Here is a 22,621-nt window from a genome sequence, read left to right on the forward strand (position 1 = left end):
CAAGAGTTGTCAAGATCAAGAAATGCTGATTTACACCTGTCATTTTCCTCCTGGTGCCCTCCTTTTGAGGTTGTTGGTTGGCTGATTCTTCTTTTTTTTTTAACATTTGTAAGTCACCCAATTCCCAGCATCTATAGACTACTCGTAAGTAAAAACAAGGAAAATGAATGCAATAACTGACAGATACAAAGAAAGAAGATGGCAAGAATAAAAAAAACCAGCCCTGAAGAGGAATGAAATAGAAATGAAGCCACATAATCCAAAGGGGCATAATTCTTCCTTGCCAAAACCTGGGTCAAGGGCCAGGTCTTCATGGCCCTCCTAAACCACAGCAGAGTGGAGGTGTCAGAACGCATATTACTAAAGGGGTTCTTTCTAATTCTATTCCTTCTCTTATTCTGGGATCTGTCATACACCTGGAAGGGAGGGGGGAAAGATGCTGTGGGTTGTCTCTTTGTTTCTGACTATTGCTCCAATGTAATCCTTTTGCTGTTCTCAGTACTTGCTCTTTGAACTGTCTCTCCCTTGATGTCAGCTTTGGGGGGTGGGAAAGGAATGTACCTCTGGCCATCTGGCTAATCTCCTGTTTTGGAAGGGAAGGTGCGAAGACCCAACAAACATCATTGAAGACCCAACAAACATCGCTACAAGCCTGAGACAGACTGGTGTTATCAGCTCTTTCCCACAACGGACTTAACACCTGGGGATTGGCCCATTTGAGCTGACCGGATGAACTATTGAGGAGGGCTTTGCATGGGGCTCCTTTAACCTATTGATCTGTCTGGGAAATCCTCAGATCCTGCCTATTACGCCTGCTATCAGCTTCTCCTAATAAAAGTTCCTTTTGGAAGAGACTGTTTTCATGAGTTCTGCTTTCTTAGGATGAGGTATTGAAGCGGGCCCTGACACTGATTAATAACTCATCGGTCAAGGATATTTTAATCTGGATTCCTACCTGACCAAAAGGTCCTGGCTAACTCCTCATGGATTCTAAGGTGGTTTGGCCCTCAGTTACCATGAAATCAATCGGGATTGACACTGATAGCCCTGCATCAAATTTGTTGTCTGAGCAACAAGCATCAAACAAGCATTCACTGTCCAGTCTTGAAATCAGTTTGGTTTAGAACTCTTTATTTATTACAACCTCGGAAACAAATGAACCAAAAACCAGAATTTGAGCAGGTCAACAGTCAAGTGATATTTACAAGCCCCAGATTCAGAGCAAATCCACCCCAGGTCACATTGGTGTCACCTCTTTAGGGAATGGGGAAGAAAGGCAGAGTTTCAGTCACAGACGGGCACCGGTGTCCAAGGGAGGGATGACATGCTGGATCAGTTGGTTAGCAGTCTGCTCTTCTTCAGAGGCCCCCATGCTACTGCGGGCTTTGATCAGCCAGTCCCACAGCATTCCCAGTCCCACCAGGAACATGATGCCAGGGATCAGTAAGAAGATCCGATAGAGAAATAAAGGCCCTAGTATTGGGGGAGAAAAAGCATCAGGAGAAGGAGATATCTTCTCAGCCATAATTTGTGGCAATTCAGATTTCTGAGTACACAGCAAGATTCAAAATTATTCTATAAAGTTGAATTATCTTTTTCCCCCTCCAGAATAATCTGAGTGGGAGTTAAATGTGCTTTACTGGGCATGTTTGAGGACAAAGATGCTTAGGATCATGCTGAGGATACCAAATCTCCCTGCACACCGGATGTATTGTTTATGTGTTCCCAGAAAAGGAATCCTGCAGATCAGGAAGCAAAGGGATCTAAGTCTTAAGGACGTACAATATTGCAGGCCCAACTGGCAAAAGAAAGCTCAGGACCACATTAGTTGGAAACATCCCAAAGAGGCCTTCATCCTACAGTGGATAGACAATGGCTAAAATGATGGTGATGATGATGACAGAATAACAGAGTAGGAAGGGACCTTAGAGGTGTTCTAGTCTAACCCCCTGCCAAGCAGGAGTCCCTATACCGTTCTCGGCTGCTTGCAGTGTCCCATGGTCAGGTGACCATCTTTTATTATGTTTTTGCTGCTTTCCAACACAAAATGCTCTATGGTGAACAATGGGTTTACTTAATGACTGCCACAACGAAGGGTGTAAAATTGGGACTGGTCATGGAATGATCTGCTGTATGACCATCGTGACTTATGGCTGTGATTACTGGGCTCAATTACAGTAGTAATTCAGAGAGTACCCGTATTGCTGAAAAATGATAAGAAGTGGTCAGAATAACAGAGTTTCCTGTGATGGTCCTCACAACAAGCTACCTGGCACGGTGGTGGACAGAGGAAGAGTGAAATTGTAATAAGAGATGATGTATGTAGTTTATGGGTTGACATCTGGTGTGGTTTGAGATGGATGTTGGGGTTGCTAACATGCCACTGCCTCCGTTGGCAACCTCAAGAGTACAGGAGATGAGGAAATGAGATTGGTTGGACTGCAAGGCGTTCAAACCGGTCAGTCCTAGAGGAGATCAACCCTGACTGCTCTTTAGAAGGCCAGATCCTGAAGTTGAAACTCAAATACTTGCAAGGGCTGAGACTGGGAGACTGAAAGTAGGGTTCCTAGGCTGGAAATAAACCTTATGAAAATATCTCCCAGCTGCCTCCCAAGGCCATCAAGAGACTGGCCAAGTATCCATTGTCTTTGGGGGGGGAAAAACAGAACAAAAAGAAGACTTTGAATTCTTTGCAGTGCTGTGGGCAGCCATTTCTTGTATCTCAGACGTCATTCCTAACTAAACTAGCTTAGGTGGCATCTTGCAGCAAATCCACACACCCTCCTTGTCCCAGCAGGAGGACAAGCTACCTATTATTTCCCAAGGATATAGTATGTATGCATGTCCCTACCTTTGAACTATGCTGCTGGAGAAGACTCCGGCGAGTCCCTTGGACTGCAAGGCGATCAAATCGGTCCGTCCTAGAGGAGATCAACCCTGACTGCTCTTTAAAAGGTCAGATCCTGAAGCTGAAACTCAAATACTTTGGCCACCTAATGAGAAGGAAGGACTCACTGGAGAAGAGCCTCATGCTGGGAAAGATCGAGGGCAATAGAAGAAGGGGACGACAGAGAATGAGGTGGCTGGATGGAGTCACTGAAGCAGTAGGCGTGAGCTTAAATGGACTCCAGAAGATGGTAGAGGACAGGAAGACCTGAAGGAACGTTGTCCATGGGGTTGCGATGGGTCGGACACGACTTTGCAACTAACAACAACAATGATGTTGTCTGTCTTTCTTCTACACCATATGTGGTCGGGGGATTGTTTTGTAGCAGTTACTTTACATGTGAAGGAAGTCTTTGGTAAATGTCTGTGGAGATTCTCAGCCATCCAGGTCATGATTGTCCCAAAGGTGCTTTTTCAAAAGGCTACTGGACTTTGTTTTTTCCTTGAAGACTAATGAGCCTTCAAGAGTCAGAACTGAAGAAGCTTCTTGGATGAGAAGCAAGATATCTTCAAGGAAAAACAAAGTCCAGATACGTTTTGGTCTTTTGGTGCATTCCTGGATAGGTTTAAATCTAGATGGGTTCTTTTTTTAATTGTGGTTTGGTTAGAGTCCCAGGTTTCCAAGCATTCTCTTGCATTTTTCAACCTGGCTAAACCTAGATCTAAAATGTTACTTAAATTTATATCTAAAATGTTGATGGTTTCCTAACCCTGTTGAAATATGCTCTGCCCCAAGATTGTGGGTGGGAAATAAAATTAGTGATGCTGGCACTGGGTCTTTTGACTATTCGTTGGGGCTACTGGATCCTCAGAGGTGTCCTATGTAGTGGTGTCCACAGTCTTTGTACTGTGGTTTTGTATAGAACGTCAGTGTTGTGTTCTTTAGGTACTGCTGTGGGTTTGAACAAAACGTCTTGTGTGGAATAACCTGTTATTGGACTCTGACCTGTTTTTGATGTAAAGGAGGGTATACTTTTGGGAAATTGTTGTGTCATATTCAGTTGGATGGACTTTTCCTTGAAGTTGTGTGGGTATTTGTCTTGCAAGAAGTTTCTGTTTTTCAAAGCGTGCTGCAGTGTGTTGTGGCTTGACTGATTGGAGTCTTTATGCAACTTTGCGTCCTATCGCTGCTGAGGAATTAGTTTGCAAGAGCTTCTCTTTTATACTTGTATTAGTAATAAACTATGGTTATCTCCGCTGATAGAGATATGGGCTAGATTTGGACTAGATGACCTCCAAGGTCCCTTCCAACTCTCTTATTCTATTTCTATTCCAGATAGCTTGCTTTTTTTCCCTTTTGTGAATTTGATTCCATGAAATGTATGGTCGATTAGATAATGCACAATTTCTACTGTAACTGTTCTTTTCTCTTAGGTAAGGGTCATCTATATATATTATTCATATTTAAGATTGTATTAACAGAAGAACTATACTTTCTGTTATTAAATCACTGCTTCTGAGCCATGAGATGGAGGATCCCATTGGAGTCCCTTTCTTAATTTTCTTTTTTTTTCCAGATTTGGCTATGAAATTGAAAGTATGTGGGGAGGTAGATGTCAACGGGTTCCACAAGTCCGAGCATTTTAATTTTAGTGTACTCAGGTTGAGTGAGCTGTAAAGTAGTGTTGTATTTTTTTAGCTTCATTCACACAACATGAGTAACCTGGTTGTTGAATCAACCCATTTGGAGGTTCCAAACAATACATGGAACCACAAATCCATCAAAGGGCTCAGTTGGCATAATAGGCTAAGTTACAACACCTCACCGTCCGAAATCAGCATTAACCATGCCTAGCACTTGGATAAATGTGGCCATGTTGATGGATACAATCGACAATCACTGGTCTGAGGTCACTGAGAGAATTTCATAGCTTATCACTTCTCAGTCCTAACTAAAGCAACAGATATAAAGCATTCCACAAGCACTAAACTGTCTCTATAAAGGTAAAGAAAGGTTCCCCCACAGATGTGTGGTAGTCGTTTCCAACTCTAGGGGCCGGTGCTCATCTCCGTTTCAAAGCTGAAGAGCCAGCGCTTGTCCGAGGACATCTCCGTGGTCATGTGGCCAGCATGACTAGACGCCAAAGGCGCACGGAACGCTGTTCCCTACCCACCATAGTGGTCCCTATTTTTCTACTTGCATTTTTACGTGCTTTCGAGCTGCTAGGTTGGCAGAAGCTGGGACGAGTAACAGGCGCTCACTCTGTTACGCGGCACTCAGGATTCGACCCGCCAAACTGCCGACCTTTTGATCGACAACCTCAGCGTCCTAACCCACTGAACCACCGCGTCCCTCATAAACTGTATCTATACAGCACCCTAATTTAAAAATAAAAAAAAAATCACTCATCGCTTTTTCTAACAACTGCCATCTTCCTTCCCCCAGAGATTCTTACCCACGTACGTCACCAAGACCCTTCCCTGGCAGGTCCGGTTTACCCCAGAGAGGACCTGATACTCTCCTTCCAGCTCCTTCTTCATATGCGTGACGATAAGGCCCATCTGATGGAGGACGAGATGTTCCTTCAGGCTCAAGTTGAAGTAGTAACAGCGCCCTCTGTTGGCAATCAAGACCCACTCACATTGGGATGAGGTGAGGTTCACTCGGCACAGGACAACGTAACTGCTAGAGCGGGGAATGGGGATGAAGGCTTTGGAGTCACGAGGAATGTACTGGCGGATGACGGGGCACATGCTTGATGCTGGTGAGAAGAAATGAGACGGGCATTGTAGTTATGGATTGATACATACTGTATGCTACCTTTCATCCTAAACGGTTTAGACGGGTAAACTAGAGACTACTCTCATTGTCATGGCATTTAAGTGGGTGAAATGGCGCATGCAATAATTTTTGAACCAAGGTACCTCAAATGGGCTAACTTATAGAACGTGCCTCAACATCTGGGACCCATGACTCCTGAGTTGTGGTTGCTTCAGTGTGACTGGCTGCTGCTGTGTTGCTATTACAGTCACATGATATTTCACTTTCACTGTTTGGAGACACTTTCCCATCTAGTTTTGCAGTCCCTCCCTCCCTCCCCCGCCTAGCAATGGACACTTATCTGCCTGCCTCCATGTACTCGTCCCAATCTGTCCCATTCCTCACACATCTTCCCTGACTAAATGGCACCTCTCACACAAACCCTTCCCACTTGGTGCTCCTCCTGCACGTGACACTCTTTGGCATACCCTAGCCATCTCACACAGCACCTCTCACCCCCTCAGCACACTTCCTGACCTACGTTGTCCACTCATGTGCCCTCCCTGCCCTGCGCAACATCTCTGGAGCAGAGCCACATGCCCTTCCCAACTCTAACTGCACCCGTGTGCATGAGCACTCCCTTGTTCTCTGCCCACATAGCAGCAGTCATTTACCTGCCTTGGACTTGCAACTTCCTGCTGTCTTCCCCACTGACTTTCTCCCTTCAAGCTTCCCACAAGCAATGTAAATGGTGAATATAGCAGGAATTCGAGGGAGGGAGGGAGGGAGGGAGGAAGGGAGGGAGGGAGGGAGGAAGGAAGGAAGGAAGGAAGGAAGGAAGGAAGGAAGGAAGGAAGGAAGGAAGGAAGGAAGGAAATTTTCTGATCCTCTCTGCCAGTTTCCCACAAGGAAATCTATTGGGAAAGCTGGCAGGAAGATGGAAGTCAGAATTCGTTCCTACTTCCACTACTTTTTTGACCACTCGTGGTCATTCTTTTTCTCAGTTGAGGCAAGAAAATCTCTGAAGCCATGGGGCTGCCTAGTAGAAAGTATAAACTACCAGTGAAGGATCCCAGTAATTTTCTCTGTAGGTCCAGCGTGGCTCAGCTCTAGCAACCCAACCCCAATGGTGAACAGAAGTTGCAGAGCATTTGGAATGGCCTCTCTCAGGAGTATTCAGACATCATTGTATCAGGTGCCTTTCCATTTTGGTTTCATTTGCACACTCTATGCCTTGCAAGGGATTTGGGGATGTACTTTCACTCCAACGGATCACATTCCTACCCCAGCCTCTCCAATTGCTGGATACATTCTTCAAGAAAATTTGCTTCCCAAGGAGGAGTATTGCTTGGTTTTAGTTTTAGACCATGTCCTATAGATGACATAGCAATAGCTCAATCTGACGTATAGAAAAATTGAGGAGAGAACACTTAATCACTTTTGATATCTTCCCATAAGAAGTGATGATGATGATGTCACCATTTTATTGGTCCAGGCAAGAATCAACTTCATTTGGAAATAATCAGCTCTAACTGGAGATTTCTAGGTTGAAATTGAGGGAACATATCCATCTTATAACAGCTATCCTCAACTGTGGGAATGGCCAGAATTTGGTCTCCCAAGAATTTGGCTTTTGACCTTTCAGCCTTTCCGTGCCTTCCTAGTTGGGCCTCTCGGCAGCTTCAGTGCAGAGAACACTCTCCTGGCTGGGAGGGGGGCCTGGCATGTGGGAGGTTTGGGAAACGCTATGATAAAGACTTCACATACATCTTATGCTATCTTGTTTTTGTGTGATCTCATAAGCACCTGAGTATCCAATTATTTCTGTGTATCCTGGTTGTGAGAGACTGATGTAATCTTTGTAATATTGGAGGTGAAAAAAAGTTCAGCGGGCAGTGTACTCTCCAGAGAATTCTTTTGGAGACGAGGCTGCCCTGCTGGTTCAGGACAACTCTATCGACCCGGGTCTGAATTCCTTTCCCTTTGTCTTAATTCTTTTCCCTTCACTCAACATATCTCTGTACTATTATATTCGTGTGAAAATACAGCTGCCAGTTCTTTAGCTGGTGTTGGCCTTGATTCCCATTGAGTTTCCCCCCAGAAATGTGATGTGCCAAGCAATCTTTTTGCACAATATGACTAGCATCTACAAAAAGTTATGTTCCAAAAGAAGCGCTACTGTGAAGCAAAGCATTTAGCTCCAAGCTATTCTGCCATGAGGAGAGAAAAGAATTGGATTCTCATTCAGCTAATTTATTTTTATTGATTAATTTGCTGGATTTCTATGGTCACTGATCTCCTGTGATGATTCTAGGCAGCTCATCACAATCCATAAAACCCTCAACTCTGCAAAGAACCCGGCTTAAGCCATCCTGTTCGTTTCTGGTTGACACAAGATTGGGAGGAGGTTTTATGCTAGCCTAAACAAATTCTCTGTCAAGGTCACTTCTATTCCCTCAGCTGGGGGGTTGAAGCTAATGTTAGAAAGCCTGCCAAACTATTTTATTAGAGAACAGAGTTGATTGCATAGGCTAATGGGTGGGAAGATAAACTTTGTAATACTGTTACTTTTTGGAGGGAACTTTAATCTTGGTTTCACTTTCGACCCTGCTGATACTTTCTAACCAATTAACATGTTCTTAGAGATAAACTCAAGCCTGGGAGTTCTGTTTCCGTTGGTCTCATCTATTGGAACCATGACAAAAACATTGTTAAGTACAAAAAAATCCCTTTTACCCTGAGGGCCAGATCAATCATCCTTGCAGCTGAATCCCCATCCTTGCTCAAGGCTTGGAGGAAGACCCAGGTCTTTCTCGGTTGGTGAACCAGAGGAAAGGGAGGGGGAAGCAATTTACACGCACGCACATGCGTGCGTGTACAGGGTGCAGGTGCATGTGACACAAAGGGGGTGGGGTTAGTGTTTGGGTGATACTAGCTAGCCGTGCCCTGTTCTTGCATTGCCCAGTGCCCCATTTCTGTGCCCTGCAGCATGGCAGCACCCATTTTTGTGGCCTGCAGCACAGCGGAGACCTGCTTTTGCTCCACGTGGTGCAGCAGCAACCCATTTCTGTGGCCTGCATTGCGGTGGTGTCCCATTTTTGCGTGGTGTGTCATTGTCCCATTTTTGCACCCCAAGGTGCAGGGGTGTCTCATTTTTGCACCCCGTGGCACGGCATCCTGTTTTTGTGCCCCACAGCCACGGTGCTAGCATGAGTGGGTGTGTGTGCGCAAACACATACATGCACTGGCCATCCTGTCCCACGGCCCGGTGGCCAGCAGGACATGGCTCACTACCGGGCTGTGGCAAAAAGTTGGGGACCCCTGATGTAGGGCTTTAAAGGTGATAACCAGCACTTTGAACGGCACCTGGAAAGCAATAAGGAGTCAGTGCAGCTAGCACAGCAGGAATGTTACTCGGGTGAACTGCGAGCACCTAAAGCTGCTCATGCAATGCACAAGCAATGCACCGGCAGTTCACCAAGTTGAAGGAAAGATGCACCAAATTGGCATAACTGCAGTTGGAACTTGCAGCTGCCCTGCTTTGCATATAAACTACTTGATGGCTTCTTAAAACACTTCCTGCATTTTCTACTTCCTATTTTTGCAAACACTCATTTATACATTGGGACATCACTGTAGAACAGGGGTCTCCAAAGTGGGTATCTTTAAGACTTGTGGACTTCAATTCTGGGAGGTGAAGTCCACAGATCTTAAAGTTGCCAAATTTGGAGACCCCTGCTGTAGAACAGAAACTGGCTGAGCCAGAGAGAGGCACCAGATGGGGACTTAGGCTAGAATCCCTACATGGGCACAAGAGGCCAAAGTCTGATTCTCGGTTGAATGCCTTTGAACCTTATCTAGTCTCACCCAGCTGCAAACTGTTCATTTGAGAAGATTCCTCTGTACAGCCTTGACCAGTAAAGCAGCTAATTGAACTTTTCAATTGTAGGTCTGGTTGTTTACCCATGACAATTACTTGTGAAAACACTTCCTGTTTTCTACTTTCTAATTTTTTCAAATGCTTGTCAATACATTGGGGCCTGTGACATGCAAATCATTTTGACTCCTGAATATTCTTGTCACAGCCCCTTTTAGAGTGTTTTTTTTAATCAACTTTTCAGGCTAACCCACAATGCTGGGATTGTTTGGGGGTAGGAGTGGGATGTCTCCAGTGGTGGGATTCAGCCAGTTCGCACCACTTCAGCAGAACCAGTAGCTAATTTTTTGTTGCCCAGGCCCAGAATGGACTTCCGGAAGCGGCATCCGCACAGAGAACTGGTTGTTCACATATTTGAATCCCACCACTGGATGTCTCCCATTTAAATACTAATCAACTCCAGTCTCGTTACTTAGTTAGTTAGATGCTGCCATCTAGCTGGGAGAGTATGCCATGTATTTGCTTATAAACTCAGCATAAAAATATGCTGTCTGTAACAGATCTGCTAAGAAGTAAATACAGATATAAAAGATCTACTGAACTGGGGCTCTTCAAACTTGGCCCTTTTATGACTTGTGGACTTCAACTCCCAGAATTCTTCAGCCAGGCACACTGGCTGAGGAATTCTGGGAGTTGCAGTCCACAAGTCATAAAAGGGCCAAGTTTGAAGAGCCCTGTACTAAACAGATAATATACACATTTATACTTGTCATATATCTAAAGCAGTGTTTCAACTAGTAGGGCGAATTTTGAGAGTTGAGGTCCAAATATTTTAAAGTTACTAAGATTGAGAAACACTGATCTAAAATGTTGCCAATAGTAGGTCTACTTTACTTTACTTTACTTTACTTTTATTCAATTTGTATACCGCCCTTCTCCCGAAGGACTCAGGGCAGTTAACAGGGCATATATAAATAACAATACAACTGACATTAAATATGAAGTCTATCCAAATTTGATATTGTTAAGTTCCTGCCACTGGTGGTCCATTATTTTTAACTTTTCTATCTTTTAAAATCTTTTTTAAAAAATCTTTTCTAATGTGGCAATTGAAGAGGTCTTGTTAATGCACATCTCAATTTTTAAGTTACCTAAATGTTTCCAATATTGGATCATTACTATTTTAGCTGCTAAATTGAAGTAGATAATACATTCCTTATTTAAGCTTGAGATTTAATCCCATAAATAGGAGAACAATAGTAAGATTGTGTTCATTCCTTTGTTTAGAAATAATGTTCATCCCCCATGGAATTTCATAGGTAGCATTTGACTTATAAACTTAATGGAGTTGGCCCCTTATGGTCATAAGTCATGTGAGTTGTAAAACAGATCCCCATGTGATCCACCTGTTCGATCATAAAGCATCCACGGCAGTCATTAAGGAAACCAATTGTCCGTTATGGACTGGTGTTGTCAAAACCAGAAGTAGATGCAAAAACGTCATAAAATGTGGTCACGTCACTGTGGCACACTGCAACTGGCTGTAAATATGGGGTCAGTTGCCAAGTGTCCGAAATGTAGTCAAATCACTCTGGGGAGCTTGGAACTTCAGAACCAGGTCGTTATCACCCTGGGAGGTCCATCCTAACTCCCAACAGTCCTAAGTGATTGGTCGTAAATTAAGGAGTAACTGTATATCACAAAGTATAACTTTATCACCTGACCATCACAAATGAAAGAAAGAGCCATTTTTGGATGACCTCTCCAACATTTCGAAGAATAATTACGATGTATGCATATGTATGTATATGTATATGAATATTTAGAATAAATATGTATTTAAGGTGTGTGCATATAGACACACACGTACACAATGTATATACAGGGCTTTTTTTCCATATATATATGAAGAAGGAAGCTGAAGCCACCAGCCTGAGGATGACGGATGGGATTCTCCAGCGTAGAATTGAAGGTGTAGGAGCAACGTTTTGACGGAATCCCATCCGTCATCCTCAGGCTGGTGGCTTCAGCTTCCTTCTGGGAGAAGCATGTGGTAGTGGCTGTTTGTTCCTCTTTTTTAAACTGCCAGAGGGGGTGTGTTCTGTGGGTGGAGGTGTGCTCTGATTGGGTGTGGCATTAGGTGTGTTCTGATTGGGTGGGAGTGTGTTTTGAATGGTGGGTGTGTTCTGATTGGGTGGGGGTGTGTTTTGAGTGGGTGGGCTGGTCTCAGTTGCCAGCCTTAAACCTGAGCTGGTGAGTTGTGCTGCTTTTGTTCGGCTTCGTGTTTGTGGTGGTGCCATGTTTTTATAGTGGGTGTCAGTTTGCTTATTGTGTGGTTTGGAGGGGTTTAAAGTGGCTGATGTTGCAGCTGTAGTTAGGTTTCTGTTTTGTGGTTGTGCGTCATTATCATTGTGGGTTCGGATTTGCTTTTTGAATGGTTGTGTGGTGGTGATGTCATGTGATGTTATCATGAGTTTGGGTCTGGTATCATTCTTGGTGGTTGGGACTCGTCTGTCAATCATATATATCTACGAAAACAAATATATATATATATATATATATATATATATATATATATATATATATATATATATATACACATGTGTATATATATACACAGATGCACACACATATATACACACACACATACATGTCAATGCATGTGCTTCTTCTTTTATCCCATGTTACAGAAAACACATTCAGATCTACAACATTTCTATTACTACCAGGGCTTAAAAACAGACTAGATCACTAAAGGGTGTAGATCAATCAAAGACCTGTTAGTAAAAGCTAACTGGATTTCCTTGTTTTGAGGCAACATATCTTAGAAAACCAGTTGTGAAGAGTCAAGCAATGATGGCAAGGAGTTATATTTAGTTGCCAGTTGTGAGAAGGAAGATGTTGCAGGCAGGACATGAACCCCACCCGTATCTCTCTTTGGGTTTGAGACTCTTATTTGTTCCTGCAGTAAAGAAATTGCATATTTAAAGGTCAAGGGGATCATCCATGATTTGGAATCTCTGTGTTAAAAAACAACAATTATATGGGACCATAGAAGTGAAAGTGCAATGTCGCGTGGAAAGTCTCCCCTATTTTATGTGTATTGAACACATATCAAAGTAGAGAAGACTTTGATCATGCAGTTGTAGCCTTCACCTTGATTTCATCTCCCTATTCCTGGGTATTCCTGGGGCAGGTCACAACTTTTGGGAAGCTCTCTAAGGGCCTACAGCTCAATCCTCAGGTTTCTTCACCTATCTTACCTGATGAGCAGGGTAGAAATGGGAAGGATGGATAAATAAATAAATAAAGTAATAAATACCAGGTAGTTTTTCACTCATTGGCCCAGCTCCAACCTCTGTGATCCATCTCCCCCAAAGGCCCCCCAGGATGAGGATCAAGGCAGAGGTGCCCAGCAGTCTCTTCCCTTCCTGGGGTGGGCTGCTGAAGGCCCACATCCCAACCGCCATCTTGGCAGTTCCTTGGGTTTTGAAAAGGTTCCACCTTGATGTCATAGTGGAACCCAGGAAGAGCCGGTGGCTGGGGGCGGGGAATTCAGGCCATTCCCACAGCTCTGCGCACCTCCCACCTCAGCTACGAAATAATATAGATCAGCTTTGCCAGCCCCAATCTGGTTCCAAGGATAAATTAAGGTATCAGGATGGAAGGAAAGGGATGGTTATCCTCAAGCTCAGAAATAGGGGTTCAGGTGATGGCAATGGGAATTAAAATGTTGAATTCAACCCATAAAAGTGTGTTTTCCAATGAGGAACAGTTAACCTCTACAACTCATATAACAAGACAGAACACCAAGGCAGTTGTCTGAGAGATATTAGGGAACAGGGCTACTAGATTGAGGTACAGGTTTAAAAAATAATAATTGCTTTTTAAAAAATAAGCAGTTATTGCTCCAGGGAGCTATAACTTCTTAGAACCCTCTTAAGGACTTTTTGCATGAAGCAGAAAAAAAAAGCAGAAAGCATTTTTGCTTTCGATGTTTAGACAGAAAAGAAGGGTAAATTGGATTTATAGCTGCTGAAAAGAAGATCAAAAACCACTTTTTCGTAATTTTTCCATTTTTTCTTTTATGGTACCATTATTTTTTTTTCTTGGGTTTTTTAGCTCTTACTTGGATATCTCTCTCTTTCTTTCTTTTTCTTACTTAATCTCTATTAGTTCGTATTAGCATTTAACCTTTGTTTTTAACACTTTTAGTAAAATTATAGGTAATAAATAAATAAAACCACTGCCCTGAGCTATTCTTTTTCTACTTCTAGCCTCTTCCGTTGGGTTACAGAGTGGTAAATTTGTGCTTCAACTATAGTCACTGTTTAAGCAGCAAAAGCTGAGTAATCAAAAAGTTTGTAAAGTACATAAGCTAAAAAAACAAGTTTGTTAATTTTTTTCTGATAAGAAACTGCCTGGAGAAACCCAAGGAAGACAAACACAATTGCTGGTCTGTACCGTTTCTCAAAGGAATCGCCTCATAGAGAGAAAACTTTCAATCAAGCTGCATCATATTTTGTAATTAAATTCATGTTTCACTCCTCTTCTTGATGGATGCAAAAGGAGGCCAGTGTCCTCTGTTTATAAAAATCAAGATAAAAGAAGGAACTTTCTTTCTTGCATTTTGCAACATTTTGAACTCCCAGAATTCCTGAGTCAGCTATGCTATGCTAACTCAGGAATTCTGGGAGTTGAAGTCCACGAGTCATAAAAGAGCCGAGGTTGCCTACCACTGATTGCTAGACTTTTGTTAGCTCCTTGCTAACTAATCAGACCATCATTTGCTCTCAATTCTTTCTTGCCAGAGTTGGGGGTCCCGTCATGGATTTATGAGCTTTATGAGCTCTCCTCACCCATGGGTTCTTGTCTAAAAGGAAGAGTACATTGAATAACAGAATTGGAAGAGACTTTGGAGGTCCAATCTCTTCCTCAAAACCTCCAGTGTTGGAAGGAGAATCATTGTTTTTAAATGAATCTCTGCCGTTTTTAAGTGAAGCTGGCTTTCTCCATTGACTTTGCTTATCAAAAGCTGGCTGAGAAGCTCACAGTAACAATTACATGACCCTGGGATGCGGTAACTATTGTGAATATATGCTGATTGTCAAGTGCCCAAGTTTCAATCACATGCCTGTGGAGATTCTGCCATGGTTGTAAGTGCGAGCACCAGTTATAAGAGCCTTGGTGGAGCAGTGGACTAATGAGTCCCTAAGTAACACCAGCTGCCTGCAATTAGTGCAGGTTCGAGTCCCACCAGGCTCAAGGTTGACTCAGCCTTCCATCCTTCCCAGGTAGGTAAAATGAGGACCCAGATTGTTGGGGGCAATAAGCTGACTTTGTAATAATGCTGCTTGGGGGGGAAAGCCCTAATAAGCAGGCATATACATAGAATGAAGGCTATTGCTAAGCACATTGATTTGTGCTTCTTAGATTGTAAGCCGCCCTGAGTCTTCGGAGAAGGGCGGGATATAAATGGGATTTTTAAAAAAAGTCCCTTTTCCCGGTGCAGTTGTAACGTCAGTCACTAAACGAATGGTTGTAAGTTGAGGACTACCTATATGTTAAGCCACAAAAGTGGTTCGATTAAAAGAACCATCTTGCTTTCCTGGAGATTATTCCATGGCTGGATTTCTCATCCAACATCATGGACTTAGAATCACGAAGACTTGTTAACCTCAGCGTAAGAAAGGAAAACTAGAGGCAATTCTTAAAAACATGGTTCCTGGGAAGATCTTTCACTTTGTGCTCCATCCAAAATCCAAAGGACAATGGGGACCACCTTGCTGAAGAAGGGGACCTGCTTTGAAAAGCCTTTTGCCCTCATATTCCAGAACGCAGGTAGTGGGGTGTAAATGTGGGGGTCCCAGGAAGAGATCCCGCAGGACGGTGGGAGTGTTGGTGACGAATAGCCCCTCTCCTTCCTCCCCTGGCTACAGCACATTGTGCAAAGGTCTTTAACCATTGTTACCTTTGAGCTGAGCTAGCAAAATTTGGCTGGAGCCAGGAAGAAGCCTTGGCCCCATCACACTTGCTCAAAATGGAACCGAAAGCGAAATGAACTGACACATGGAAAGTGATGGGCAGGGCAGAAAGTGCCCGAAAGGCAGAGGAGAAGAGAGTCTTGGCCGCGATGTCAAGTTTGTGGCTGGTCCTGGTGCTGGTGGGTGAGTAAGGGGGCTGCTTTGCTAAGGAGAAAAAAATCTTTTCCTGGGATGGGAGCTTCAGGCTGGCCATGTTCTACAGAGTCCAGCGTGACAGCAATGGTGATGGTGGAATACTTTGGCAGCATGCACAGAAAAGGCTGGTGTGGAGGGGGTTGGTTTAATTTCAAAATGAAGCTTCCCCCCTCCCCTTGCACCAGCCCACCTGAAAAATACAGGGCACTCAAAGGACACCCTTGGCTTGATTTAGGCTGCAGTCAGGACTTAACAGGGACGCGGTGGCTCAGTGGGTTAGGACACTGAGCTTGTCGATCAGAAGGTTGGCAGTTTGGCGGGTCGAATCCCAAGTGCTGTGTAACAGAGTGAGCGCCTGTTACTCGTCCCAGCTTCTGCCAACCTAGCAGTTCGAAAGCACGTAAAAATGCAAGTAGAAAAATAGGGACCACGATGGTGTGAAGGTAACAGCGTTCCGTGCGCCTTTGGCGTCTAGTCATGCCGGCCACATGACCACGGAGATGTCCTCAGACAAGTGCTGGCTCTTTGGCTTTGAAATGGAGATGAGCACCGGCCCCTAGAGTCGGAAACGACTAACATGCATGGGAATCTTTACCTTTACAGGACTTAATATAGCATCCACTGACACCAGTGGAGTCTGTTTTCTGGCCTTGTGCTAGGCTCAGTAAGGAAACGCTTTTACAGCAATAAGAAAAGGGAGACTACGTCTTAATCATAATAGTAAAGTTGGAAGGGACCTTGGAGGTCATCTAGTCCAACCCCCTGCTTAGGCAGGAAACCCTATACCATTTCAGACAAATGGCTGTCCAGTCTCTTCTTAAAAACTTCCAGTGTTGGAGCATTCACAGCTTCTGGAGGCAGATTGTTCCACTGGTTAATTGTTCTAAGTTAAGTTAATTGTCAGGAAGTTTCTCCTTAGTTCTAAGTTGCTTCTCTCCTTGATTAGTTTCCATCCATTGCTTCTTGTCCTGTCTTCGGGCGCTTTGGAGAATAGCTTGACTCCCTCTTCTTTGTGGCAGCCCCTGAGATATTTTGGCTGTCAGGTTTCCTTTTTACCAGTGAGAGCCTAGGCCATGGGTAGGCAACCTCGGCTCTTTTATGACTCATGGTCTTCAACTCCCAGAATTCCTGAATCAGCATAGCTGACTCAGGAATTCTGGGAGTTGAAGTCCATGAGTCATAAAAGAGCCGAGGTTGCCTACCCCTGGCCTAGGAAAAGCAAGGAGATGATGGAGCTCAGCCGAGGACTTAGTACAGATCTAGTTCTTCTCCTTGCAGGAGCTGGAGGTGAGTCACGCCCGGGCTTACAACCTTTTTGCCATGGTTGCTAAGTGAATCACAGTGGTTGTTAAGTGAATCACAGCGGTTGTTAAGTGAATCTGGCTTCCCCCATTGACTTTGCTTGTTGGAAGCTGGTTGGGGAGATCACACTGACAGTCACATGAACTTAGGATGCTAGTAGGATTGTATCAGATGATGATTATAATTATTAGAGGTGACATAATAACACTGTCCCAAAATCTAAAGGACTGTCACAGAGAAGAGGGGATCAGCCTATTCTCCAAATCACCTGAGGGCAGGACAAGAGTTAATGGGTGGAAGCTTATGAGGAGAGATCCAATCTAGAGCTGAGGAGAAATTTCCTGACAGTTAGAACAATTAATCAGTGGAATGGCTTCCCTCCAGAAGTTGTGGGTGTTTTATCACTGGAGGTTTTTAAGAGACCTGGACGGTCTTTTGTTATAGGGTTATTGGGTCTCTTGCCTGATTAGAAGACCTCCAACGTCCCTTTCAACGGTGTTATTTCGTATTTTGTAGGCCTCACTGCTAATCCCTTCTCCTCCCTTCTTCTCTCCCCAGGCCCTGCTGCAGGCCTTGTGTTGTCTACACTCTCCTTCCCAGTTTCCGTCTCCCAGGGAAAGACGGCCTTGCTCCCAGTCTCGTTGAATTTCTCTTCTTCTGTGCCCACCTATTTCCAGATCCGATGGCGTTTCATCACCGGCCCACGGCTGGTGTTGATTGTGAAAGCTGATAACTGCAAGAGAGAGAATGGTACCCATCGGTGGTGGGAGACCTGTGAGATCATAGTTGAGAAAATGGAGAGATACAGGCACCGAGCAGAGTGGTCTTCTGAAGATGCTTCGCTGATATTACGGGATGTCCGAGTTGAAGATTCGGGGGTTTATGACATCAAAGTGCTGGCTTTGGGTGTCAGAGTGTCAGCCAACATCAACCTGACTGTGATCAATGGTAAGAGAATGGAGGTAGATGTCACACCTGCCCCAACTTGGGCTCCTAGGAAAGACGGACCCTCGATTCCATTTGTGAGAAGTATTCTTTTCCTAAAAGCCAAGGGGTTACAGCACAGCAAGGCCAGAACTAGAAGTTTGCATGCAAAGGTTTCCCAGTTAACTTTCCCTTTTCTGTTCCTACTCCTACCCCCACCCCACCCCCTGGTTATCTCCCTATTGTCCAGTTACATTTGAAGGAATTGTTCTGGTAAACATAGTTTATGACAGGCTGGCAGCTAGCAAAGAAAGCTGAAGTGCAGGATGGCAGTGTCATAGTTCCTATCGACAGAAAAAAAATAAAGCAGAACTCTGAGGCTTGCAAATTCCTCAAAGAACATGTCGATTGATACAGAGCATCGCTACTTCAAAAGTGAAACCAAGTCTGAAGAGACACATAACAATTCCCCAGTACAAGGTTAAGAAATCCCATCCCCAAAGCTATGCAAGCAACTATGTATTCTCACTCAGCTTGTTGGCGGGCTTTTCATGAAACACCCAGTCTGCAGTCTCAGGGGCAGCCGGAGACCTTGGTTCCCATGAATGAAAGTCTGAGAGAGAAAGTCTGTTTTGTCTAGCACAGGGGTAAGCAACCTTGGCTCTTTTATGACTCGTGGACTTCAACTCCCAGAATTCCTGAGTCAGCCATGCTGGCTTAGGCATTCTGGGAGTTGAAGTCCACGAGTCACGAAAGAGCCAAGGTTGCCTACCCCTGGCTCTAGCGCAACACCCCCTCCCTCCGTGCTATGTGGCAACTAGGAATGAGAAGGAATAAGATGGCTGCAGCCAGGCTCATTCTAAAGTTGACAGGCAGTTCTGTCATGGTTCCGATGAATGAGACAATTCAAAAAAATTGCAGGCATATTATTTATCTAAAAAATCTTAGTAATGAAACGAAACATCGGCACTCATGGAGGGATGCCAGAATCTGAAATCTCCTCCCCCCCAAACCCATCATAACACACACAAATCCCCTCCCTTATCTACACGTCATAAATCACATTATCCAATTAGTTTTACATATGAGGTCTCACCTCCCATTCTGTATGCAGGCTTTTCTAATCTTCTCAAAATAGTCGTTAGAAAATTCCCTCCCTTCAAGATTCAAAGCGAAGAAGTTTAAACAAAAGGCAGTCTCTTATATTGTCAGTGCAAAAACATGTCAATGTTTGCAGCATTGACACTTGTGCCTTGGTAAAGTCTGGGGCTTTGTGCAGTTGTCTTTTTTGGAAATTAAAAGTAAAGAAGAGGAAAAGTGCTTTCAAAGTTCTGTTATTGTAATCTTGCAATAAAAGTAGTTGTCATGGTTCCGATTAATGAGACAGATCAAAGAACATTCAGGCATTGTTTTTCTAAAAAGTCTGTAATAATGAGAATGAAGCATCGGCACTCATGGATGGATACCAGAATCTGAATTCTCCTCCCCTCCACACATCGTATCATACACAATTCCCTCCCTTAATTACACATCAGAAATCACATTCTCCTATTAGTTTAATATGCAAAGTTTCACTTCCTTTCTACACCGCCCATTCCTTATCTTATTAAGAGAACTGGGTTAGCAGTCTCCTCCCCCACCCCAGCTTCACTGATTCAAAGGAAAACAGTTTAAAGAAAAAGGCTGCCTCTTATATTGTCAGAGTAAAAACATCCAATGTTTGCCACGTTGACAGTAGTGATATTATCCATGGTTTTGGCTGGATTTCCTCAAAAGGTTGACACATGTGCTTAACAGTCTGCATTAAAAAAAGTAATGTCTTTTTTTAAAAAAAAATCTTAACAGAAACCAGCAATGCCCACTTGAATGCTGCTGCCTTTGACGGAGAGAGAAGAGGGACCACTGCCAGCAGAAGCACAAATGTAACAGGTTTGTATGAGAGATGGAAATAATTAGTAAAGAAAACCTGGAAGTAAACGGAATATGGAAGGGGAAAATGACACCAAATACTGGAAAATGAAAACCAGGTTTTTAGACATTATCTCCATCCATCAAAGAGCCTTGGTGGAGCAGTGGGCTAATGCCTCCTTAAGGAACACCAGCTGCCTGCAATTAGTGCAGGTTCGCATCCCACCAGGCTCAAGGTTGACTCAGCCTTCCATCCTTCCCAGGTAGGTAAAATGAGGACCCAGATTGTTGGGGGCAATTAAGCTGACTTTGTAATAATGCCGCTTGGGGGGGGGGCACGAAAGCCCTAATAAGCAGGCATATACATAGAATGAAGGCTACTGCTAAGCACATTTGATTTGTGCTTAGATTGTAAGCCGCCCTGAGTCTTCGGAGAAGGGCGGGATATAAATGGGATTAAACTAAAAAAATAAAAAAAAATAAAAAAAATGGTTTCTTGCATTGTGTCACAGAAACATCACCCGGTGTCTTACTTTCCAAAGTCTGTACTGCTGCTGCTAGGTAATATAAATTGGCTAAAGCTGGAATAAGCAAAGGCTCCTCCCTCTTAGATCGTCCATACTAATTATCCCCATATTGCTTCCAGAGGCTCTGAACTGTTCAAGACCGGGGGTAGGCAACCTCGGCTCTTTTATGACTCATGGACTTCAACTCCCAGAATTCCTGAGCCAGCTCTGCCTACCCCTGCCTTAGAAAGTTAGTAGCATTGCTTTATAAACTTTGTTGGCCAATGAAAATCAGACAGCAGAGTTATTACCATATAAGGAAGACATCAATCATTCCCAGTGGCGTAGCGTGGGTTGTCAGCACCCGGGGCAAGGAAAGTAATTTGCGCCCCCTAACCGGTGGATTTTAGCTCTCTCTCTCTCCGCACCGCACCGCACGCCTGGCACCCCCCCCCTCCACAGTGGGCGGCGACCCGGCGGCTCGGATCGGATTCGCAGGAGCCAGGCAGGGGCAGAGAGCTGCGAGTGCAAGCGCGCCCCCCCAGATGTTGCGCCCAGTGCGGCCGGCCCCCCCTGCACCCCCCACGCTACGCCACTGATCATTCCCGTAAACTCTGCTACCCCCCTCCCCCATCAGTACATCACATCCATGTACATGTTTCCCACGCTTGCATGAAATTTCTCCCTGACACAAATGCTGATTATAGAAGCAAGATAACAATAGTTAGGCAAGGCTACACAATTTGTTTCTTTTCTAGTTCCAGTTACAGAACTCTACACCACTTAATTTTTTTAAAATCCCATTTATATCCCGCCCTTCTCCGAAGACTCAGGGCGGCTTACAATCTAAGGCACAAATCAATGTGCTTAGCAATAGCCTTCATTCTATGTATATGCCTGCTTATTAGGGCTTTCGCCCCCCCCCCAAGCGGCATTATTACAAAGTCAGCTTAATTGCCCCCAACAATCTGGGTCCTCATTTTACCTACCTGGGAAGGATGGAAGGCTGAGTCAACCTTGAGCCTGGTGGGATGCGAACCTGCACTAATTGCAGGCAGCTGGTGTTACTTAAGGAGGCATTAGCCCACTGCTCCACCAAGGTTTGCTGGGTATGTTGGCTTGCTCTGATCTGGATATGGAGATTGGAAGTATGTAAGATGCAAACTGAACTGGCAATTATGAACATTAATAATTTTCCCACAGTTCTGTGTTGAAAGCTGTGACATTTTACTTATTGGGAGTTCCACGTATTACACAATCAAAGAAAAAAAAAGTGCAAATTGTCAACTTCCTTTAAACAAAGGTTCCTGAAAATGTGTTGTTTTATCTCCTACTTCTTTAGATCTTTATAGGCAAAAAGGGTCAGGATTCCTGCCCTTCTACGAGTGGAGTAGCAGAGGGAAAGTCAATGGAAATAGTTTACCATACCAGCCACATTGGAGGGAATTCCCTCATTGCATAACTATTAAGCATGCGGCAGCTTGGTCCCCTCTTTCTGCCTTACCACCCCCCAGTGGTGTGATCATATTTTGGGTGCTGGGCAACCAGCTCAAAATATTTGAGTTTAGAAGAAGACATAATGGCACAGTCCTTCTCCATCCAAACCTTGAATCATAAGATGCTGTGTCGGTGTCAGATAACTTCGCCTATTCAATGTCCATCAATTGAATTACCAACCTTGATTGAATAATAATTAAAAAGTTGACATTCATTTATCCATGAGAACAGAACAGAACAGAATAACAGAGTTGGAAGGGACCTTGGACATTTTCTAGTCCATCCCTCTTACACAAGCAGGAGACCCGATGCAGGGGTAGGCAACCTCGACTCTTTTATGACTCATGGACCTCAACTCCCAGAATTCCTGTCAGCTATGCTGACTCAGGAATTCTGGGAGTTGAAGTCCATGAGTCATAAAAGGGCTGAGGTTGCCTACCTCTGCTACCATTTCTCCAATCTCTTCTTTAAAAATCTCCAGAGTTGGAGCACCCACAACTTCTGAAGGCAAGCCATTCCACTGGTTATTTGTTCTCACCGTCATGAAATTTCTCCTCAGTTCTACCTTGGTCCTCTCCTTCATTAGCTTCCATCCATTGCTTCTTGCCCTGACTTCAGGTGCTTTGGAGAATAGGTTGACCTCCTCTTCTTTGTGGCAGCCTTTCAAATATTGCAACACTGCTCCAATGTCTCTCCTAGTCCTTCTTTTCATCAAACTAAACATACCCAATTCCAGCAACTGTTCTTCATATGTTTTATTTTCCAGTCCCCTAATCATCTT

The 22,621-nt window shown here is 44.1% G+C and overlaps 1 protein-coding gene across 1 annotated transcript; it reads right to left on the reverse strand.

The window, feature by feature from the left end:
• Positions 1–1,149: 1,149 nt before the first annotated feature.
• Positions 1,150–21,473, reverse strand: LOC310634056 (uncharacterized protein). The gene is made up of 3 exons (XM_083352102.1): positions 21,333–21,473; positions 5,343–5,648; positions 1,150–1,473 (listed from the first exon to the last, which is right to left on the reverse strand). Exons 2-3 carry the CDS (start codon positions 5,638–5,640, stop codon positions 1,289–1,291), a joined length of 483 nt encoding a protein of 160 aa, XP_083208228.1. The 5' UTR covers positions 5,641–5,648; positions 21,333–21,473; the 3' UTR covers positions 1,150–1,288.
• Positions 21,474–22,621: the final 1,148 nt, after the last annotated feature.

This window comes from Vipera ursinii (genome assembly GCF_947247035.1).
Source record: "Vipera ursinii genome assembly, chromosome: 2".
Lineage (NCBI taxonomy): Eukaryota > Metazoa > Chordata > Lepidosauria > Squamata > Viperidae > Vipera > Vipera ursinii.